Source organism: Neltuma alba, unplaced genomic scaffold (assembly GCF_004799145.2).
Source record: "Neltuma alba isolate B1F8T4 unplaced genomic scaffold, ASM479914v2 tig00012879_pilon, whole genome shotgun sequence".
NCBI classification, from domain to species: Eukaryota; Viridiplantae; Streptophyta; class Magnoliopsida; order Fabales; family Fabaceae; genus Neltuma; species Neltuma alba.
Genome location: NW_021637256.1, coordinates 21,823 through 39,676, shown reverse-complemented (window position 1 = coordinate 39,676; position 17,854 = coordinate 21,823). Strand labels below are relative to the sequence as shown.

General features: G+C 37.1%; 3 protein-coding genes across 4 annotated transcripts; 2 read left to right on the top strand and 1 right to left on the bottom strand.

Moving 5' to 3' along the window:
* Window positions 1-1,473: 1,473 nt before the first annotated feature.
* On the top strand, window positions 1,474-3,989 carry LOC114732136 (probable protein phosphatase 2C 58). Of its 2 annotated transcripts, none has more exons than XM_028919428.1 (5): window positions 1,474-1,567; window positions 2,276-2,524; window positions 2,767-3,043; window positions 3,299-3,453; window positions 3,564-3,989. In XM_028919428.1, the coding sequence occupies exons 1-5, from the start codon at window positions 1,535-1,537 to the stop codon at window positions 3,699-3,701; spliced, it is 852 nt and encodes a 283-aa protein (XP_028775261.1). In that variant the 5' UTR covers window positions 1,474-1,534; the 3' UTR covers window positions 3,702-3,989. The 2 variants fall into 2 exon arrangements, with proteins under 2 accessions (XP_028775261.1, XP_028775262.1); XM_028919429.1 differs by having other exon boundaries at window positions 1,488-1,644.
* A 4,196-nt stretch (window positions 3,990-8,185) lies between these two features.
* LOC114732141 (zinc finger CCCH domain-containing protein 2-like) lies at window positions 8,186-9,472 on the top strand. Its single transcript, XM_028919432.1, has one exon. The coding sequence runs from the start codon at window positions 8,186-8,188 to the stop codon at window positions 9,470-9,472; it is 1,287 nt and encodes a 428-aa protein (XP_028775265.1).
* A 4,499-nt stretch (window positions 9,473-13,971) lies between these two features.
* LOC114732140 (uncharacterized) lies at window positions 13,972-16,967 on the bottom strand. The gene is made up of 4 exons (XM_028919431.1): window positions 16,819-16,967; window positions 16,034-16,742; window positions 15,707-15,943; window positions 13,972-14,148 (listed from the first exon to the last, which is right to left on the bottom strand). The coding sequence occupies exons 1-4, from the start codon at window positions 16,965-16,967 to the stop codon at window positions 13,972-13,974; spliced, it is 1,272 nt and encodes a 423-aa protein (XP_028775264.1).
* Between the last annotated feature and the right edge of the window lie 887 nt (window positions 16,968-17,854).

Below are 17,854 nucleotides of genomic sequence, written 5' to 3'. Positions count from 1 at the left end.
CCCAAGCTCATGTTTATCTTGGTAATTGTCAGCCAAAATTCTATAATTAATTATAAATCCAAGGAAATAATTCATCACTCATCACAAGTAATGAATGGTAAATCATTCATTTTCTGGTAAAATGTTAGACTAAACAAAAAAAGGTTCTTGTTTTTCTTGGGTATTTTCTCAGAGTTACGAATCACAATCACAGAAGCATCATGCCTTTGGAATACACAGGCCTTTCTGATGCATTGTATATAGACACGAACACATATCTTGTTTATCCAGCCTTTCACATGTAACTGATACTGTATCTGCATGCATTTACATGTATTATAAACTCTTCGCTCTTAATTACATGGTACTTTCAATATGTTTTATACAAGTTAAACAAAATTTTAAACCGTATTAATTCTGTCTTAAAATATAATAATTTTTTAATTTTGTTCATGAGTTGTGTGTAGAGTAGATCATGGTTTTGTTGAGTCATGCGTATGACTCATAGCTGGTTTCGGTTTGGATAAAGAAGTCTAACTAAAAATATTTGAGTATGTGACAATTGCATGGTTGGTATAAACTGAACATGTTTCTCGTCCGTGACTCTAAAATGTCAAATTTAACCACGAGATAACAAAGTGTGGATTAGATGTAAAAGTACAATGCATTTTTTTTTTTCCCACAGAAGACTACATAGAAATTTATTGCATAAAGTAAAAATCTGGATCCTTACGAAACCTTCTCATATGATACAATTATGCATCAGCAGCCAACCAACCCAGCACATCGTTCAAAAGAAGCGTTCTCTCTTTTCCCTCATTAAAGTAATCCCTTTGATCATTTCCCCGCCAGGTGGCTGCTAATGACCGACTCAAGCCATCAACCACACCACCTCATGATTGATTATGATGTTATCCAACCACGTCTCTGTAATCAAATCCCCTGTTTTTTTTAATTAATCCCCTGTCATTAAAAATCACGAACATTTTAATTTTTGATCATTTTTACTTGGTTCATGAAAGGATATTAATATTTTATACTTAAACAGTACCGAGTGGTTCAGTTGAATAAGTAGAAGGCTTAAAAAAACTAATTAGATACTCCTCAAGTTCTAAATATAAGACCTTTATAAATATACGACCCTTATACAAGTATAAGGGTCTTATATTTAGGATCAGAGGAGTAATTCATTTTTTCTGTAATAAAGAGCAAAAGAAAGAAAGAAAAATTTTGTTTTGTGTATCGGAAAAATTTTCCATGAACCCAAACAGAACCAAAGAAGGAAGTGGGAAAGAAGCAAGGGCGATATATGTTGTGAAAGCGAAAAATTGGAGGGCAGAGAAAGAGGACTAATTAATTAAGAAAAGAAAAGAAAAGTCATCCTCGAGAACGCGTTCCTTTTCAAATAACGCGGTCTATAAAATGTTAAAGTAACCCGGTTGTCACGTGCTTCCAAGTCAAAGCTTTCTTATTTATACACCTGTCCTCTCTCTCTCATAGATCTTCATTTTCCATCTCTCTCTAGACTCTCAGAATCTCTCGTTGCAATAAAAACATGACTGGCAGGGAAATCCTCATCAAGATGAAGGTAACACGAGAGCATCCAATCTTCTTATGCTTAATTAAACGTGCCCAACTGTTCTGATCCTCCCTTCTGTTGAAATGGTAGCAGATTATTAGTGGAATTTGTTCATGTTTCTTTTCTGCAATTGCAATTGCTTACAATATTCTGTAGTTATCTTCAAGTTACAGATTTTTTTTTCAAATGAGTGATGCAGCATGTTTAGCCCTTCGACTAGTTTGATTAACAGTATTCGAAGTTAGAGCTTTACGTTGGCCAAAGACCAGAAATTTAGAGCTTCATCTTTACGTTGTTCATATGGGTTTGTATTCGGATAAGGATTAACTCTCCTTGAAGAACACCACGATAAAATGCTATGTGGTTATATATATCAGGGGCTTTTTTGTGCATTGCATCAGATATGCTTAAGTAGAAAGCTGAAACTGATGGCGACTATTCTTAATGGCATATTAACGTCTAAAATGGTGGCCATAAAGACCTGTGGTAATTTGAAGAAATTTAGATGTTGACCTTCCAATGAGCCGATACTGCCAAAAAAAAATTTTCTTTCAGATTCTTATTCTTTTTCAACATGAAATGACCTTGTACAATTTAATAATCCCTTTTGCTTGCCCTTTCAATATTAAAAGTTGAAGTCCACGAGGCTTCATTTCAATTCCAGAGCTTGGCTTTCAAAGGAATGAAGGCTGAGATTGATTTTACTTTTGCTTGTAGGCCAAGGCTGGGTTTGGGACATCAGCAACTGACACAGGAAAAGGAAAAAGCAAAATGTCAAAGCATATCACACATGGCTTCCACTTAATGAAGGGAAAATCAGGCCATGCTATGGAAGATTATTTAGTTTCAGAATTTAAGCAAGAAAAGGACAAAGAGTTAGGATTGTTTGCTATATTTGATGGCCATTTGGGTCATGATGTTGCAAGCTACTTGCAGAACCACCTTTTTGACAACATCTTGAAACAGGTAATTGTCAGATTATTTCAACTCAGGTGCGTTAACATGGAAAGTAGCTGTTAGGATGTGTTCGGATTGAGGGAAAGGAGGAAATATTTCATTTTAGATGTAATTGAACCTTTGTCTCTCCTCCATTCTCCTTAATCCAAACAAAATCTTAGATTTGGTGTTTTCCATAGTTTTTTTCCCCTTTCTTTTAAACCCGCTTCGCGTGTTCTTCTCTAATGCATTTTTTTCTTCCCTGCAAGCAGCCTGACTTCTGGAATGACCCAGAAAGTGCGGTAAGGAGAGCTTATCTTACAACAGACGAGGAAATATTGGGACAAGCACTTGTCTTGGGACGAGGAGGATCAACTGCAGTAACTGCAATACTGATTAATGGTCAGAAGCTCGTAGTAGGGAATGTTGGAGACTCTCGAGCTGTAATTTGCAAGAATGGAAAGGCAGAGCAACTATCAGTTGATCACGAGCCAAGCAAGGAAAAAAGGTTGATCGAGAGCCGTGGTGGTTTTGTGTCAAACATTCCAGGTAGCCAGCTGTTTGAGATGTTCTTATGATCTTCTGTCAATGTAAAACTCAATTTTTTTTTCCAAATCTAGAAAGTAGTACAGTTAAATCCCCCCCCCCCCAAAAAAATCTAGAAAGTAGTACAATTGCATGAGTTTGAACTGCTGGATCTTTTAATGCCAAGTAATTGACTTGCTGAAAATATTGAGCCCAGTAGTGTTACCTGTACTCTGAATCTGGTTTCTAAGAGCAGTTCTAAATTTCTGATTCTTGCAGGCGACGTCCCTCGTGTGGATGGACAGCTAGCAGTAGCCAGGGCTTTTGGTGATAAGAGCCTGAAGATGCATCTTAGTTCAGAACCTGATGTGGCGATCAAGGAGATAGAAGATGATACAGAATTCCTTATTCTGGCAAGTGATGGAATATGGAAGGTAAAATTTCTAGCCGTTTTCTTACTCTTCTAATCCATGCTTCATATTCTAATACACCTAAGAATTCTCAATCTTCAGTAAAGATTTAGATATTTTGTTGACGTTAACAGGTTGTGTCAAACCAAGAAGCAGTGGAGTCTATTAGACAAATAAAGGATGCTCAGGCTGCAGCGAAGCGTTTGATAGATGAGGCCGTTGCTAGGAAGAGCAAGGATGACATATCCTGCATTGTTGTGAGGTTCCAATGATATGTTCTTGAGACATGAACTTAGGAAGTCACAGCAATCGATTGTGTGTATAAATGTCAGATATGTTTCTACATTTTTCCTCAAGATTCTTTAATATGTATGTCTAAATGAATTAGTTTGGATGGTTGCAACCCCATTACAGGATCTGCTTCATCTGTTTAGGATTTGTTATTTAACCGTAAGATCTTTGTGCTTGAATGTGGCTGGCTTTTAAGTCGCCTATCCTTCTGTTTCTACCCCCTTGGAAAGTGAAAACCAGTGCACAAATAGAAGTTGGTTTAAGTGCTTCTTAGTATGAATAGTTTTTTTTTTTTTTTGCATAGTGCACTGGGCCAGCTCTTATGTCATGAGAAACTCAACAAATCTAGATTAATCTGGATTCGAAGCATGACAGGAACCGTTAAGGTTAGAATTCCTGATTCCTAGGATGTTGCATTCTCATGTCTTAAACTCCAGACCTATACTTAAGCTGAAATAACTCTTGGCAGTCAATTCAACCTGTCGGGGTTTAGTATGAATAGTTTATCTGATGGATCCATAAAACTTAAAGTTCACAAAAGCTTTTTGATAAATCCAATTAATAAGTAATCTAAATAATAGGGAAACGAGCATAGAGAAGCATGATAATAAATTGCCCGTCATTAAATTTGCATCTCTGTTTCCTTTGTTTCTTTGCCTTTGGTTACTATCACTTTCACCAGATTGTTCTGTTGAGCAATTTTATTTGTAAATGCAATCATTTTATTCACTCTTAACTAAGCAATAGCTATAAATGATTCATATAATTCAAACTAATTAATATAAACGCATCAATAAGAGAAGTTATAGCTCAAAAGAAGAAACATGAAATACTGAGAGAGAAACATGACGAGACAGAGAGAGACGCATAAGGAATGGCCACTCTTTCTCACTACAGAGGCTCTTATTACTTCCATCTGACTATTTCTCATATTGATCTCTTTTTTTAAAAAAAAAAAAATTGGTTGGGGGCTGAGCTTTGTGTATTATTTTGGGAGAATTACAACTAAGTCCAACAGAAAAAAATAATTATTAAAAAGTCCCAATAACAATCTGAACATTCTATAATGACAAGTCTTACAGTAGAAAATAATAACTTTTAGGACTTGTTTTGTTATTTTTTTTCTTTTATAGGACTTGATTGTAATTCTCCCTCTTATTTTGTCTCTGCTAGAGAGATGATTATAGATGTCTGTTGATTACACTCATCAAGAATGATGCTCCGGTTATAAAATAAATTTTATCCATTTATATTTATTAAGAAATTAGTTAAAATTAGTTTAAAATGATAAAATGTAGGGAATACATTTTTTCACAAATATACCCTTATTGATAAAGAAAATAAGTAAAAGATACTCCTTCGGTTCTTAATATAAGATCTAATTATGGAGTTGATTTTGGTACTAAATATAAGACCCATTTCTCATAATTATCAATTTTCTCTAAATTACCCCTATAGATACTCCCTCAACTATAATCAAGTAGAAGAGGAAGAGGGGTATTAAGAAAGATAATTATGGTATTTTAAGAAAAACGTGTCACATTTCTTATAATTAACTAATTTACCTAACTTCCTTAATCTAATCAAATTAGTTAAATTGGTCTTATATCAAGGACCGGAAGAGTATAATAAATGAATCAAAGAAGAAAAAGAATATATTAGGGGCAAAATTTTAAAAAAAATCATTAAATAATCAGACGAAGGTGAAAGTTATTTTATAAAAAAAAAATTAAACATCTCTAACAAAGTTTATCTTATATTTTTTAACCGGAGGCAGTACCTTCTATAGTATGCCACGATTAATTTCTCATTTGATTTATAACATGGCCACGCATCTGATTTGCAACACCCCTTTCTTCATTTTATTGAAAATAAAAAATACACATTACTCAGAATTTTCATATGCACATATTTAGGGATTAGGAGGGCTGCCAAATGAAAGTTGGCTCATTAAAAATGTTTTAAAAAAGCCTGCAATACATTCTAAAAGCATCTTTTTTTTTTTTTTGGCCCGCCAACCTTAAAGCACCTTATTTAAAGTTATAATCTATATTGATTTCTATTTCCAATAAGATCAAAGTAGAAAAAACAAATAAAATCCTCTGTATATTATTAAATTAGACTTATTTTTAAAAAAAATTAAAAAAGGACCTAGTGAACAGGAGAGGGTAGGATTTATTTTGCATGACATTATTATTGAATATAAAATTATTAAATGAAATATAGCAAAATTGACTTGAAATCAAAGGGCCGATATGTTGGCTAAATCTGCTAACAAGTCACGGAAAAAAATTTTTATCTTTCATCAACCTCCACCTCTTATTTAAGAGGCGAGATTGATGAGAAAAGATATGCAACAGAGGAGCAGAAAAAGAAAACATTTTTTGTCACAAGACACTAAGAAAATTTTTTTATATAGATATACAATTTTATCTATTATTTATTATTATATTAAATTTATTTACATAAAATGTAATGTATATTAAATAAGAATAAAGTTAAAAATTATTAAATTTTAAAAAACAGTTAATAAAATTTAAAGTTTTTCTTAATCTATATAAAATATGTTGAAAATAACTTATAAAAAGGATCAGAAAAGTTGTTTTAGTCTCTTACTTCTCTGGTCCTATTTATAAGGCAGTGAGAGAAGGTTTTATTGGTGTTATTTATAAGTCACTTCATTAAATTTTCAGTGTGAATATATTATTTTGTCTTTCGTTTGTTATGATGTAGGTATTTATTTTTTTTAAAAGGTATATATATTAAATATGGGTAAAATTGAAAATTTGTTATATTCTGATAGAGAATTAATACATTTTAAAAATTTTTTTAATCTGTGTGAAATATATTGAAAGTATTTTATAAATAGGACGAGAAGAGTATTTTGTTATATTTATTTTGAATTAGTAGTACAGTTTCCTGTGATAAAAAAAAAATAGTACGGTTTCCCATTAAAAAAGGGGGACGATGGATGGATGGGAGTCAGCAAGGAGTCAATTAGAAGTGGAACAAGTGTCCACGGGAATGAATTATTTCATATTTATCGGGAAAGAAAGTGCGGGGAAGTTACAAGGCGTTGTCCTAAAAGTGAGTTCCCAGATGAGTTCCATTTTGCACGATTCGAGGAACCCTTTTGTTTAGTTTAATTAATAATATGGGCTTCACATCTCTGGGTTCACTGAAATTAATGGGCTCGGTCCAGACTCAGAGGTGGCCTTCTTCCTTCCGCTTTGCCCGCCAATTCCAGACATCTGGCTCCGTTCTTCTCTGATTGGCCCCAAACCAAACAACCACCTTTTTGGCCCAAAAAACTGTAAATCCACGTGGCAGCGTTTCCCTTTATCAATTATGGAGAATTTGATAACTTTGCGTTTCACGTAAAAATCAACTGAATGTATCTCTTTTCCTTTTAATGCGAGCTTCTTCTAGATCAAACCAGTGAATGAATGTGAGCAATGTCCACATCTCCCTTCAGAAACAGTTCAATTTAATTAATAATCCTTGGAATCATAAAAATACGTTTCTTTGACTATCATGGTGCAATAATAATCTCCCTTGACGCTATTACAGTAAATCGGGGGAATATTTTTTTGGCTTATTTTAATACATGCATGATATTATACTCTTATTTAAGTTTTGAAAATTAATAGGTCATTAAACTAATCGATACAGTAATGTAATAGTCAAGCAATTTAAATCAACATCAATATAAGGTTAGGCCCGCTATAATTAAATAACTAAATTTTGACTAGAATATAAAAATATTCATATATAACTTTTTTTTAAAAAAATCATATTTAAATAAAACGATAGTGATTTATAAGCAAATAAAATGGTTATGTATAAATCACACATGATTTAATAAAATGAGATTACAAAATCATGAATCTCACAACTTACCTTTTCTTTTTAACCCTAACCAATGTTATTGCTGGTTTAACTCAATAGAAATGTCCGAAACTCTCAACCCAGCTAGAGAAAAGATTGATTTACCGATTCACTCATATGATGAATGAACTCAAATTGAATTTTAATATCGTGAATTCATGAAACGGGTTGTTTTTTAATCTGCAAGTTATGTCCTGTAAGAATATTGAAGAAAAACAAAACAAAACAAAACAAAAGGGGATATGGGGGAAGTGAAAGGGAAAGAGTAAGAGAGAGGGTGAAGTGATCTAGAATATTCAGACAGATATTTAAAGTGGAAGAGAGATGAGACAGCAACACATAAGCCGGGCTCTTATTGGGACACTGCCACATACCCTCCTTTGCATGCCCATCTCAAATCTGATGCAGCCACGCTTCTCCTTCCTCCTTTCTCTCTCCCCCTTCTGATTAACCACCTTCTTCTTCCTCCGTCTCCTCTCCTGCTCTTGGCTCTTATATATCTCTCCCCTCTCCTTTCGTTCCATTCTGTCCTCTTCTTCTTTCCCTTCAACCTTCTCACCTTTCCCTCTCTGCAACAATGAGCAGCGTCTGTGCTGATCAGCACAAGTTTCTTCCCTTCTCTCCCAAGAAATCCCTCCCCGACATCCCTCCCCGCAAGCTCCTCACTCGCCGTTCTGCCGCCTCCGCCATCCACGACCCCGACATGTTCCCTGACTCCCCCCGCTTTTCCTCCTCCGACGAGGCTTTCCTTCACAAGTTTCTCCCTCGAAACAACCTCAACGTCGACTCTGACGACGATGATTCTGATCCCTATTCCTCTGACCACTTCCGCATGTACGAGTTCAAGGTCCGCCGCTGCACCCGCAGCCGCAGCCACGACTGGACTGACTGCCCCTTTGCTCACCCCGGTGAGAAGGCCCGCCGCCGCGACCCCCGCCGTTTTCATTACTCCGGCACTGTCTGCCCCGAGTATCGACGCGGTGGGTGCAGCCGCGGTGATAGCTGCGAGTTTGCGCACGGCGTGTTCGAGTGTTGGCTTCACCCTGCCAGGTACAGAACTGAGGCTTGTAAAGATGGGAAGAATTGTAAGCGAAAGGTGTGTTTCTTCGCTCACACACCTCGCCAGCTGAGAATTTTGCCTGTTAATTCTCAGTCCCATGATTCTTCATCTGCCGACCATCACGCTTCGTGCAAGAATCATAATAAATTCCTGAACCCCACCTCTGGATCCAACAATTGCTGCTTGTTTTGTCATCGTTGCGCTGCTGGTTCTACCTCATCTCCAACATCCACGCTGTTTGGAATGTCCCATATGTCACCGCCACTTTCTCCGTCGTCTTCCCCTGTTTCACCGCCTCTTTCACCGGTGAAACGCCGGTCGATTGTGAATGGAGTGTCACCAATCTCTCGATATTGTGACAGACTTGCAGGATGCGAGACATTGTCATCCAGTAGGCTGATGAATAGTCATGGGCTGGCGAGCTATAAGGATGCTCTCACTGAATTAATGAGCTCCTTGGAGGGTCTGAATTTCATTGAAGCCAACGCTTCGCCTGTTTCTGCCACAAAATCCCTAAATCTTCCATGGCTTGACATGTCTTTGATTAACTGTGAAGACCAGCAGCAGCAGTTCATTCTTTCACCCGGCGCTTCTTTTAGCTTTGAAGATCAGCAGCAACAGTTTATTCTTTCGCCATCTGCTCATAGTTCTCCAACAACATCTTCTGTTTCTTCAAGCTTCTCCAATGGGAAATTGTATCCAAACAGTACATATCTCAGCAGTGAAAGCAAGGCTGTTTCAACTGATAACGGGTCCTCTTGCTCAGCCCCAGATCTCGGCTGGGTCAACGAGCTGCTGATGTAGAAGACGACGAAACCGGTGACGACGACGACGAAGGAAGTGTAAATACAATATCAAGCAACATTACTTGTCTGGCGTATTGTTATTGTCATTATTATTATTGGTATTGTTTTTAAGTTCATTTCTTTCTCTGAATTTGCAGCCAAGTTTGTGACTACATGTACCTGTGATTTAATATACGCATTTAGATTTGAATGTTCCTGTGTAAAGGGAATTGCTGATTCATGGAGTAGAAATGAGCCATGATTTTGGTTTGTTCCTGTGCATTAATTAATTATTTTACATTTTCTTCTGTCATCTCCATGCCTGAGGTATATTACGTGTCAAAGCTAACCTTAATAAAAGCCTGTATATTCGGTTTGCGAAGTCTCGTGCTTGAGATATTTTTTTGTCATTCTTTTAGACTCTGCTAGTAAGGCGAATCTTTACACATGGCAAGCATGCAATGTTTATCGTGGTTTCTTTCAGGAATGTTGTTGGCTATAAAACGGGAAGTTTTAGTTTTAGCCTTGTAATGGTTATTATCATTGATCTGATTTTTTTACGAGCACAGATTGTACCGTAAAGTTCGTTTTACTTTTTTTTTTTTGGAGTAAATTTGTTATTCCTACTCATAAGGTTAGGATAATGTTAGGCAAAGCAAGTGCGAGAGAAGTGTACTGTCTGGCATGCGTTGATTAAAGCTTTGTTTTGAATCACAATTATAAGCATGTAAGTCCTCGTATTTCATTCATGATTAAAAAATTGTGTATATGTCTAAATTGACACCTTCCATCTTTTCTGAGAAACATTTTTGTTAATTTTTTCCCAACGGAGTGAATTAAGCGTAAGAATGAGACCGGAATATATAGATATCGCATTTTAATTTTTTTTTTCTTATTCTGATTCTTCCAAAAGAAAAAAGGTGGGAATCAAACAAGAATTAATGGCCAAAAGTGTCCCATTACCAAACGGAATTATGACTCTAACTTGCGCGACCACCTCAATTAATTGGATGTTGAACTAAAACGTACGAGTTAGTTATGCATAATGATGTTTAGGTAGTTAGCCATGGTTGATTAGAGAAAAATATCCGTGCTTTAAAAGCGCAAGAGGTTAAATCCATTATCCATCAAATGAAAACAAGGAGACGAAAAACTTTCGAATCTTCAATGGTAGCGTCAAGCTAGAAGGGGAAATTAAAAGTCATTTCATCAGCCGTAACCCACAAGATTTCCGACAACCTTATAGAGAATGATACAGTATGCACAGTGCAAAGTATTGTTCATGGCAAAAACTACAGGGAAAATTGACGATGTAACCATGCCCACTAATTAATATTTTTCCGATTTTAAATATAAAACTTATTTTTTTATAGTAGATTGGACAAAATAACACAAGAAAAAACCATTATTTTTCCTTTTCTTCGCCATCTGATGAAGAAATAAAAGCTATAATATTTGCTACTATTCATTAAACATGAACAATAGGCTATATTCTGAACTCAGTGTGAAACATGAGATCAGTGTTCAGTATTCATATTGCAGGAGCTTTTTGTACGAGTCATTATTTAGCTTAGAACATGGAGATGGTCGTGCGGGGACTTCCAAGTACGAGAGACATTATTATCTACTTAGTTGCACTGTATCCCTTAATTGAAGGTTTGAGTTATGTATCTAATTAATTTCCATTATTCCAGGAATTGTTTGTTAATGTATGTGGTCTTTTTATTAGTAATTGCATTCGCAGTTAAACATAACGAAGATAAGGAATTGTGTTATGTAAAGTTTCAAAATATACCAGTTTTTTCAAGCCATCCCAACGAGAACGTGCATGTTTATCCTAAACAGCAAACACGTATACGGGTGACTCACACTATCAATTAAATTTTATGTCCATTATATTGATTTGATGATTTGAGTAGGGTTCATGCACCTTATGAATCTATTTCTTTATTTTATATATATTTTTTCTAATCCAGTAAGGATAGCAGTCAAGCTGCCAATCATATATACGTGTATGCATCTGTATCTGTTTGCGTGCGTTCATAAAGCACATCGAGTGTTCACGAATTTGACAAGGACTTGCTGCATCCAATAGTTAGAATGAAACAAAGCCCATTGAGTTGAAATTATATTCAAATGATAAGATAATAAATACAATGAGAACACATTTGTGAATTGGTAATCGGAATACGATTCTATTCTAATGTTTTTTGGAGTGGAAATTGTAAATGATAAAAACTGAAAAGACGGGAAAATAACTAAATACTCATGGAGAGGAAAAAATACATAATAAACTGTAATTCTTTGAATTAACATTACCATTTACAATAAACATTTCAAAATTATGACTAAAAAATAAAAAAAAACATAATTAGTTACAAGAAAATTATAATCAATCTCTTCAAATAAAAATTTAACCTCTCGTAATATTGAAAACTATCTTTGTTTACTTATTTAGAATGAAAAACCGGAAATTCGAAGAAGTGACAGTGTCTGAGGTCAGCAAAAAGGAATCATTGATTTTTCACCAAAAAAAAAAAAGAATCATTGATTCATGATTCTCTATCCAGTGCTAACCAAATTAACCTGCTTCTTGAACAGTATTTTTGCCTCCCTTTTTACCCTCCTTTCTCATTTTCTCTTACATTCATATATAGCTACGTGCCAGACTTGTAGTAAAAAAACCTCCAACTCATTAATGCTAGTTAAGAAGTAATGTAGCTGATCAAAGCCCTTGGACCAAGGTCGGCATTCACATGTACATAAAACCTTACTGCCAAGCACTTCGCCCATATATGTAGTATAATCAAAAGTAGGGTTATGTTAAGAGAGGATTCTAGCTAGACGCAAAGAATTTAAGAGAGGAGAGAGCATTTCAATATCAGAATACCATATTGGAGTATAAATCCAAAATAGGTAGAGGGGCGATAAAATACAGATCTATATACGTGTTGCTATTGATTGCTGAGTAAGGAAGAAAATTGAATCCTCCGCAGGAAAGTAGCTGAGCTAGGGCGCTGTTAGTATAGGGCACCATTCCTTGATACTGATAGAATAATACTTGTTTCCTAGGAGGCCAGCTCAATTATATCCTAGACAGGCACAGTGGTGGGGGCAATATAACCCATAAGGGTGTGTTTGGAATAACTCTTTTGGTGGGGTTTGGTGACAAGGCCATTAGGGTTAGGTAGTGATTGCCAGCCAAAAACCCTGCCATGAAATGGCGTGGGATAGGGGAGCAACCCATGCTAAAACGACCCTTCCCTCATAGATAGAGGTTTGTGTGAGGTCCCCTAGCTATCTGCCTTACCTTTTGATTTGATGTGTCTCTCGTTGGACTTTAATTTCTGTTTTTATGGCACAGAATTAAAACCAAAGGCCTTTCGTGGGACAAGAAGCCCATACTGTGTTTTTGCTTCTTGTGACTTTCTTCGGCTCTGGAAAATACTGCCGACACGTCTAGATGGGTACGTTTTCTAGCTTGTCATCTCTCTTTCTGCAGTGTCTCGGCACAGAATAATTCTGATGAAGGACTCAGTATTTTTAATTGTTTCCTGACAATGGTTGGTGACGAGGGAAAAAAAAAAGAAGAACAAAAGTCTTTTAGCAGGTTATTACAACGTTGTCTTCTTGCATATGATGACATTAATTCATCCCCAGATCACCCATATGATCGAGAGACTTCTTTGCCGAGAAGAAGAAACCACGCCAGAAAGTTTTGCTCTTGTACAAACACAATGAACCCAGAGCGCTTGAAGGGGCCAACAACCAAATTATACCAATGGTTAAGATTTTGCAGATGGGGCGGCTTTTAATTAAAGACTTGTAACTTTTATATTTGAGGAAGAGAATGCATGTAACACACGCAAGTACACAGATGTGAATGTTTTGCATCAAATAACAAGGAATGAAATAGTTAGTCCAAATTAAAGAAGGAAATCTAATATAGTACACCTGTATTGTCAGACTGTGGACATATTATTCTTGTTCTGTTACATGACATATGGCCACGGAATTGTATTGTACGGCACCAGAGAGACTGACCGTGAAGAGAAAAAGGGAATGAGCTAAGTTTGGACCGCCTACGTTAAAAGGGGAGACAGTTTACTTCATGTGTAGAAGGATACAAATTAATGAAGATAGAAAGGAATAAGAACAGTTTCGGTCATCTTTACATGTCAGATGCAGCTTACAAAGCCTTTCTCTTAAAATTTGAAACTACTTATATGGGACATCTATATCATATTTCACTCTCATATTTACAGGACGATATTATTGGAGTACTGACAAATTAAAATTGAGGAAAGTAAAGAACACGAAAATATATTGAAGTCCGGAGAGCATTCCTTCTATCCCTTTTTTTTTTTTAAAAAAAAAAAACTGGATTATATATGTAGGGGAGAATTCAATTTCAAATTCTCTCCATATTTGATATGGGGTATTTTGTAATTTCCCCCCTAAATCACTCTCACTCGCAAGACATCCATTGAATACCCCGGCTGCAGTGTAGGAAAATGATTATCTACTGTCAAGTGAAACAAGTGGCGTGTGAGTAAATATCTCAGATGCACAGACCCATAAAATCAAAGTGTTGTAGTGTGTAGTTCTGGTGGCGCAGGAGGGAACTGGGGAGAGGGACCAGGAGAGATTCCAAGACCTCTGATGTAGCTGATGGTTGGAATGAGTTTTGATGTTCTGTTAAAACAAACATGAAAGTGCACTATAAGCAGGTACTAAATTGTAATTGTAGTTACCTCCTAGTATTTGTTTGGATATATACTACTTCCGGTTCTTAATATAATACCTCGTTTGACTTTTATTTTGGTCCCAAATATAATACCTCAATCTATTTTGTCTCTCATATTTATCTATTTTTTCCCAAGATAGTCCTTCTAATAATAGTAGTTTTAGTCAATAAACTCGATTAGTAAGAATATTTTAAGAAAGACAATATTTGTTTATTACAAATAACTAACCTGACTTATTTCTTTAATATACTCAAATTAGTCAACTAACTCTTATATTTAGGATTGGAGGTAGTACGTACTAGCAAGGATGCATCACTTGTTTAGATGTCTACAATTGGATTCTGTATTATTGTTTATTCTAGCAATGGACTCCTCTTTCATTAAAAATAATTACATATTGTGCTTTTAATTGTGAGTCTGGTATAGCAGCAATTTCTTTTCTGGCTAGAGATTCAAATGGCTGGCTTCTTGATGAATTCATGGCCAATATTCACGCATCCATGGCCAATGTTGGGAGCCATGGAATATGTACAGAGAAATCAGTGAGATATGATGTTATTTTTGAAATAGATAATCTTTCCCTTGCTAACTGTATTACTTCTCCTGATTGGAGAAGTGATATTATAATTGAGAACATCCTTGAAATAAGAGAATTTATAAGAATGTGGGTTTCTAAGAAGACAAATTTGATTGCTGACTGAGTCGCCAAAACTTCATTGAAAGGGTCATGGCTTGATGATTGGATTTGGAGACTCCACCAAGTTTGAAGAAGTTTTAAAATGAAGACATTACTTCCGCTACCTTTGGTGTTGATTAATTAGTTTAGTTTCTTCATTTGAATATTTTATTTTGAGGTTGTACTTTTGTTTCTTGATAGTTGATTTTGAGTTGCTTGCACTGTCTTGATAATAGTGAAAGTTGAGTTTTGTTGTTGTAATAAAAAGGGCAATGGAGTCCTCTTTTTTTTTTTGAGTGAAAAGAATACTATTAATGAAAGATATTTACAAGGGAGGGTGGTAAAACACCCGAGGACAGTACTTCAACTAGCAACCAGCTTTAGTAGTAGCATGCGTGTGCATTGTGTGCCTAGCCAAAGAGAGAGCTTCATTAAATAGGCTGTGAGCCTTTACAATTTCATGCGAAAACAAAAAATCATTCCTAGCTTTCCAGAGCTTCCAGCAGATAATACCGAAGAGTGAGACCCGATAGTGTTCGTTACTAACCACAGTAAGATTGTCGATTAACCAATTCTCAAAGGGCTGGTTAAGAAAGGAGGTGAGATCACTACAAGGCAAGGCCTTCTTCCAGACTTCAATAGCTAGAGGACAACCGCGCAGGATATGATCCAGATCCTCAACTCCATTATCACAGATTTCGCACGTGTCCTTATCTGTCAAATGCCGCCGCACCCTTTCACTATTAGTCAGCAATTTATTGCTTAGCGCTAGCTAGAGAAAAGTTCGGACTCTTTGTGGGCCATGCCACTTCCATGCTAATTTCCATACCCTATTCTCGTCATTCCAAACAGGGCTTTGGATCAGGTTGTAAGCAGACTTAACCGAGAACCCTCTGCTACCATTGAGGTGCCACTTCCAAACAGCCGGGGGATCAAATGGCTTGGGAGGGTTGATTTTTCTGATTTCAGATACAGTATTAGGAGGCAAGAGATGCTTAAAGGCAGTTTCTCGCCAGTGTCCTTCTCCATCCACGAACATAGAGATTGGCTTTCTAAGGTCCTCGTCCTGGATTGGGGAGTACGATAAATTGGCTAACGGCCCAAGGTCTCCAACCCAGTGGTCTGCCTAGAAACGCGTAAGATGTCCATTACCCACCTTCCACTTGATGCCCAGGTCTAACTCGTCCCACACGCAATAAAGACTTCGCCAGAGGTGGGAGATGTGCTTTGCATTAGCAGGTCGTTCAACTATTTTATCCCATATGTACTTGGCTTGTAGGACCTGCACCCATAATCGGTCCCCTTGGGTTTTCAGAGTATAAGCAAGCTTCATAATAAAAGCCTTGTTTTGGCCTTCAAGTTTTTTTAAACCACATCCTCCACGGTTTTTGGGTTGGCATAGCGTGCTCCAGTTTACCAGGTGGATGCTTTTGTGGCTTTCACTATCCCCCCAGATAAAATTTCGTATAAGTGTTTCTATCCTGTGGCATGTAGCAGCTGGCAGTTTGGTTGTTTGCATGGCAAAAAACGGAATGGTTGAGAGCACTGACTGTGCTAGGGTGATTCGTCCCGCTAGAGATAGGGATTTAGCCTTCCAACCCGATAATTTCTTGTTGATGCTATCTTCAATGTATCTGTAGGTATCCTTTGTGATCCTTTTATGGAGCAGAGGTACACCCAGGTACCTCCCAAGATTTTCAGTTTTTTGGTAACCCAGTTGGTCACATATCCTCCGTGCTTCATGATGGCTTGTGTTTCGGGAGAAATGAACTCTGGTTTTGGCAGCACTGACTATGTGTCCTGACGCAGCACAAAAGTCGGTGAGTAGCTTGTGGATCAAAGCGGCTTGTGATGTCTCTGTGGAGCTGAATAGCATTAAATCATCTGCAAAAAAGAGGTGGGAGATAGGCGGTCCTTTTTTTTCCCATTTTGATAGGTTGCCATCTGAGTTCCTCCACTTCTGAGTTAATTGCTTGGGATAGTCTCTCCATGCAAAGAACAAAAATACACGGGGACAAAGGGTCGCCTTGGCGGATTCCCCTCTGCGGATGAAAGGGGGTCGCGGCCTTACCGTTCCAGAGAACCTGCATCGTCGAGCTCTGAAGACAGTGCATGATTAGTCGGACTAATTTACCAGGTATCCGAGCATCTATCAGAGTGTCTTAGATGAAGTCCCATCTCAATCTATCAAAGGCTTTTTCCAAATCCACTTTGATAGCCATCCACCCTTTCTTCCCGGTTTTCTTTCTCATCGAGTGAATCACCTCTTGCGCAATGATGATATTATCTGTAATATTCCTACCCTGGATGAAGCTTGCTTGTTGAGGGAGTGAGAGGAGTGCCATGGCCGGCCTTAGCCTATTCGCTATGATCTTGGTTATCAACTTATACATCGTTGTACAAAGGCTAATTGGCCGGAAATCCTTCATTGTTTGGGGTCGGTCTACTTTGGGAATCAAGGAGATGAGCGTCTGATTAAGTTTAGGATCAATAGGCTCTCCTTCAAAGATTCTCTTGAGCTCAGTAAAGACCGTATTCCCAACAATCCTCCATTGTGATTGGAAGAAGAGAGCATGGAGGCCGTCGTTGCCTGGGGATTTCAGGGGGTGCATTTCAAAGAGAGCTTGCTTGGTTTCCTCCATAGTCAGTGGGGCATCTAAAGTTAACAATACCGAGTCGGGCAACAGCGGAAACTGCCCCTTGATGGTATAGGGTGTTGGAGTTCTATGTTCAATGGTATACAGGCTACGGTAGAAGTCATTTGCATGCAGACTGAGCTTCAACTGATCAGATTCCCAATTCCCCTCCTCATCTTTCAGGATCATTACTCGATTTTTCCACCTTTGAATTAAGTCTTTGGTATGGTAGTAATGAGTATTCCTATCCCCCTCACCGATCCATTTGCTGCGTGATTTCTGCATCCAGAGAATTTCTTCGCCAAGACAGGTTTCTTCGTACTCCAGTAGGATCCGGCTTT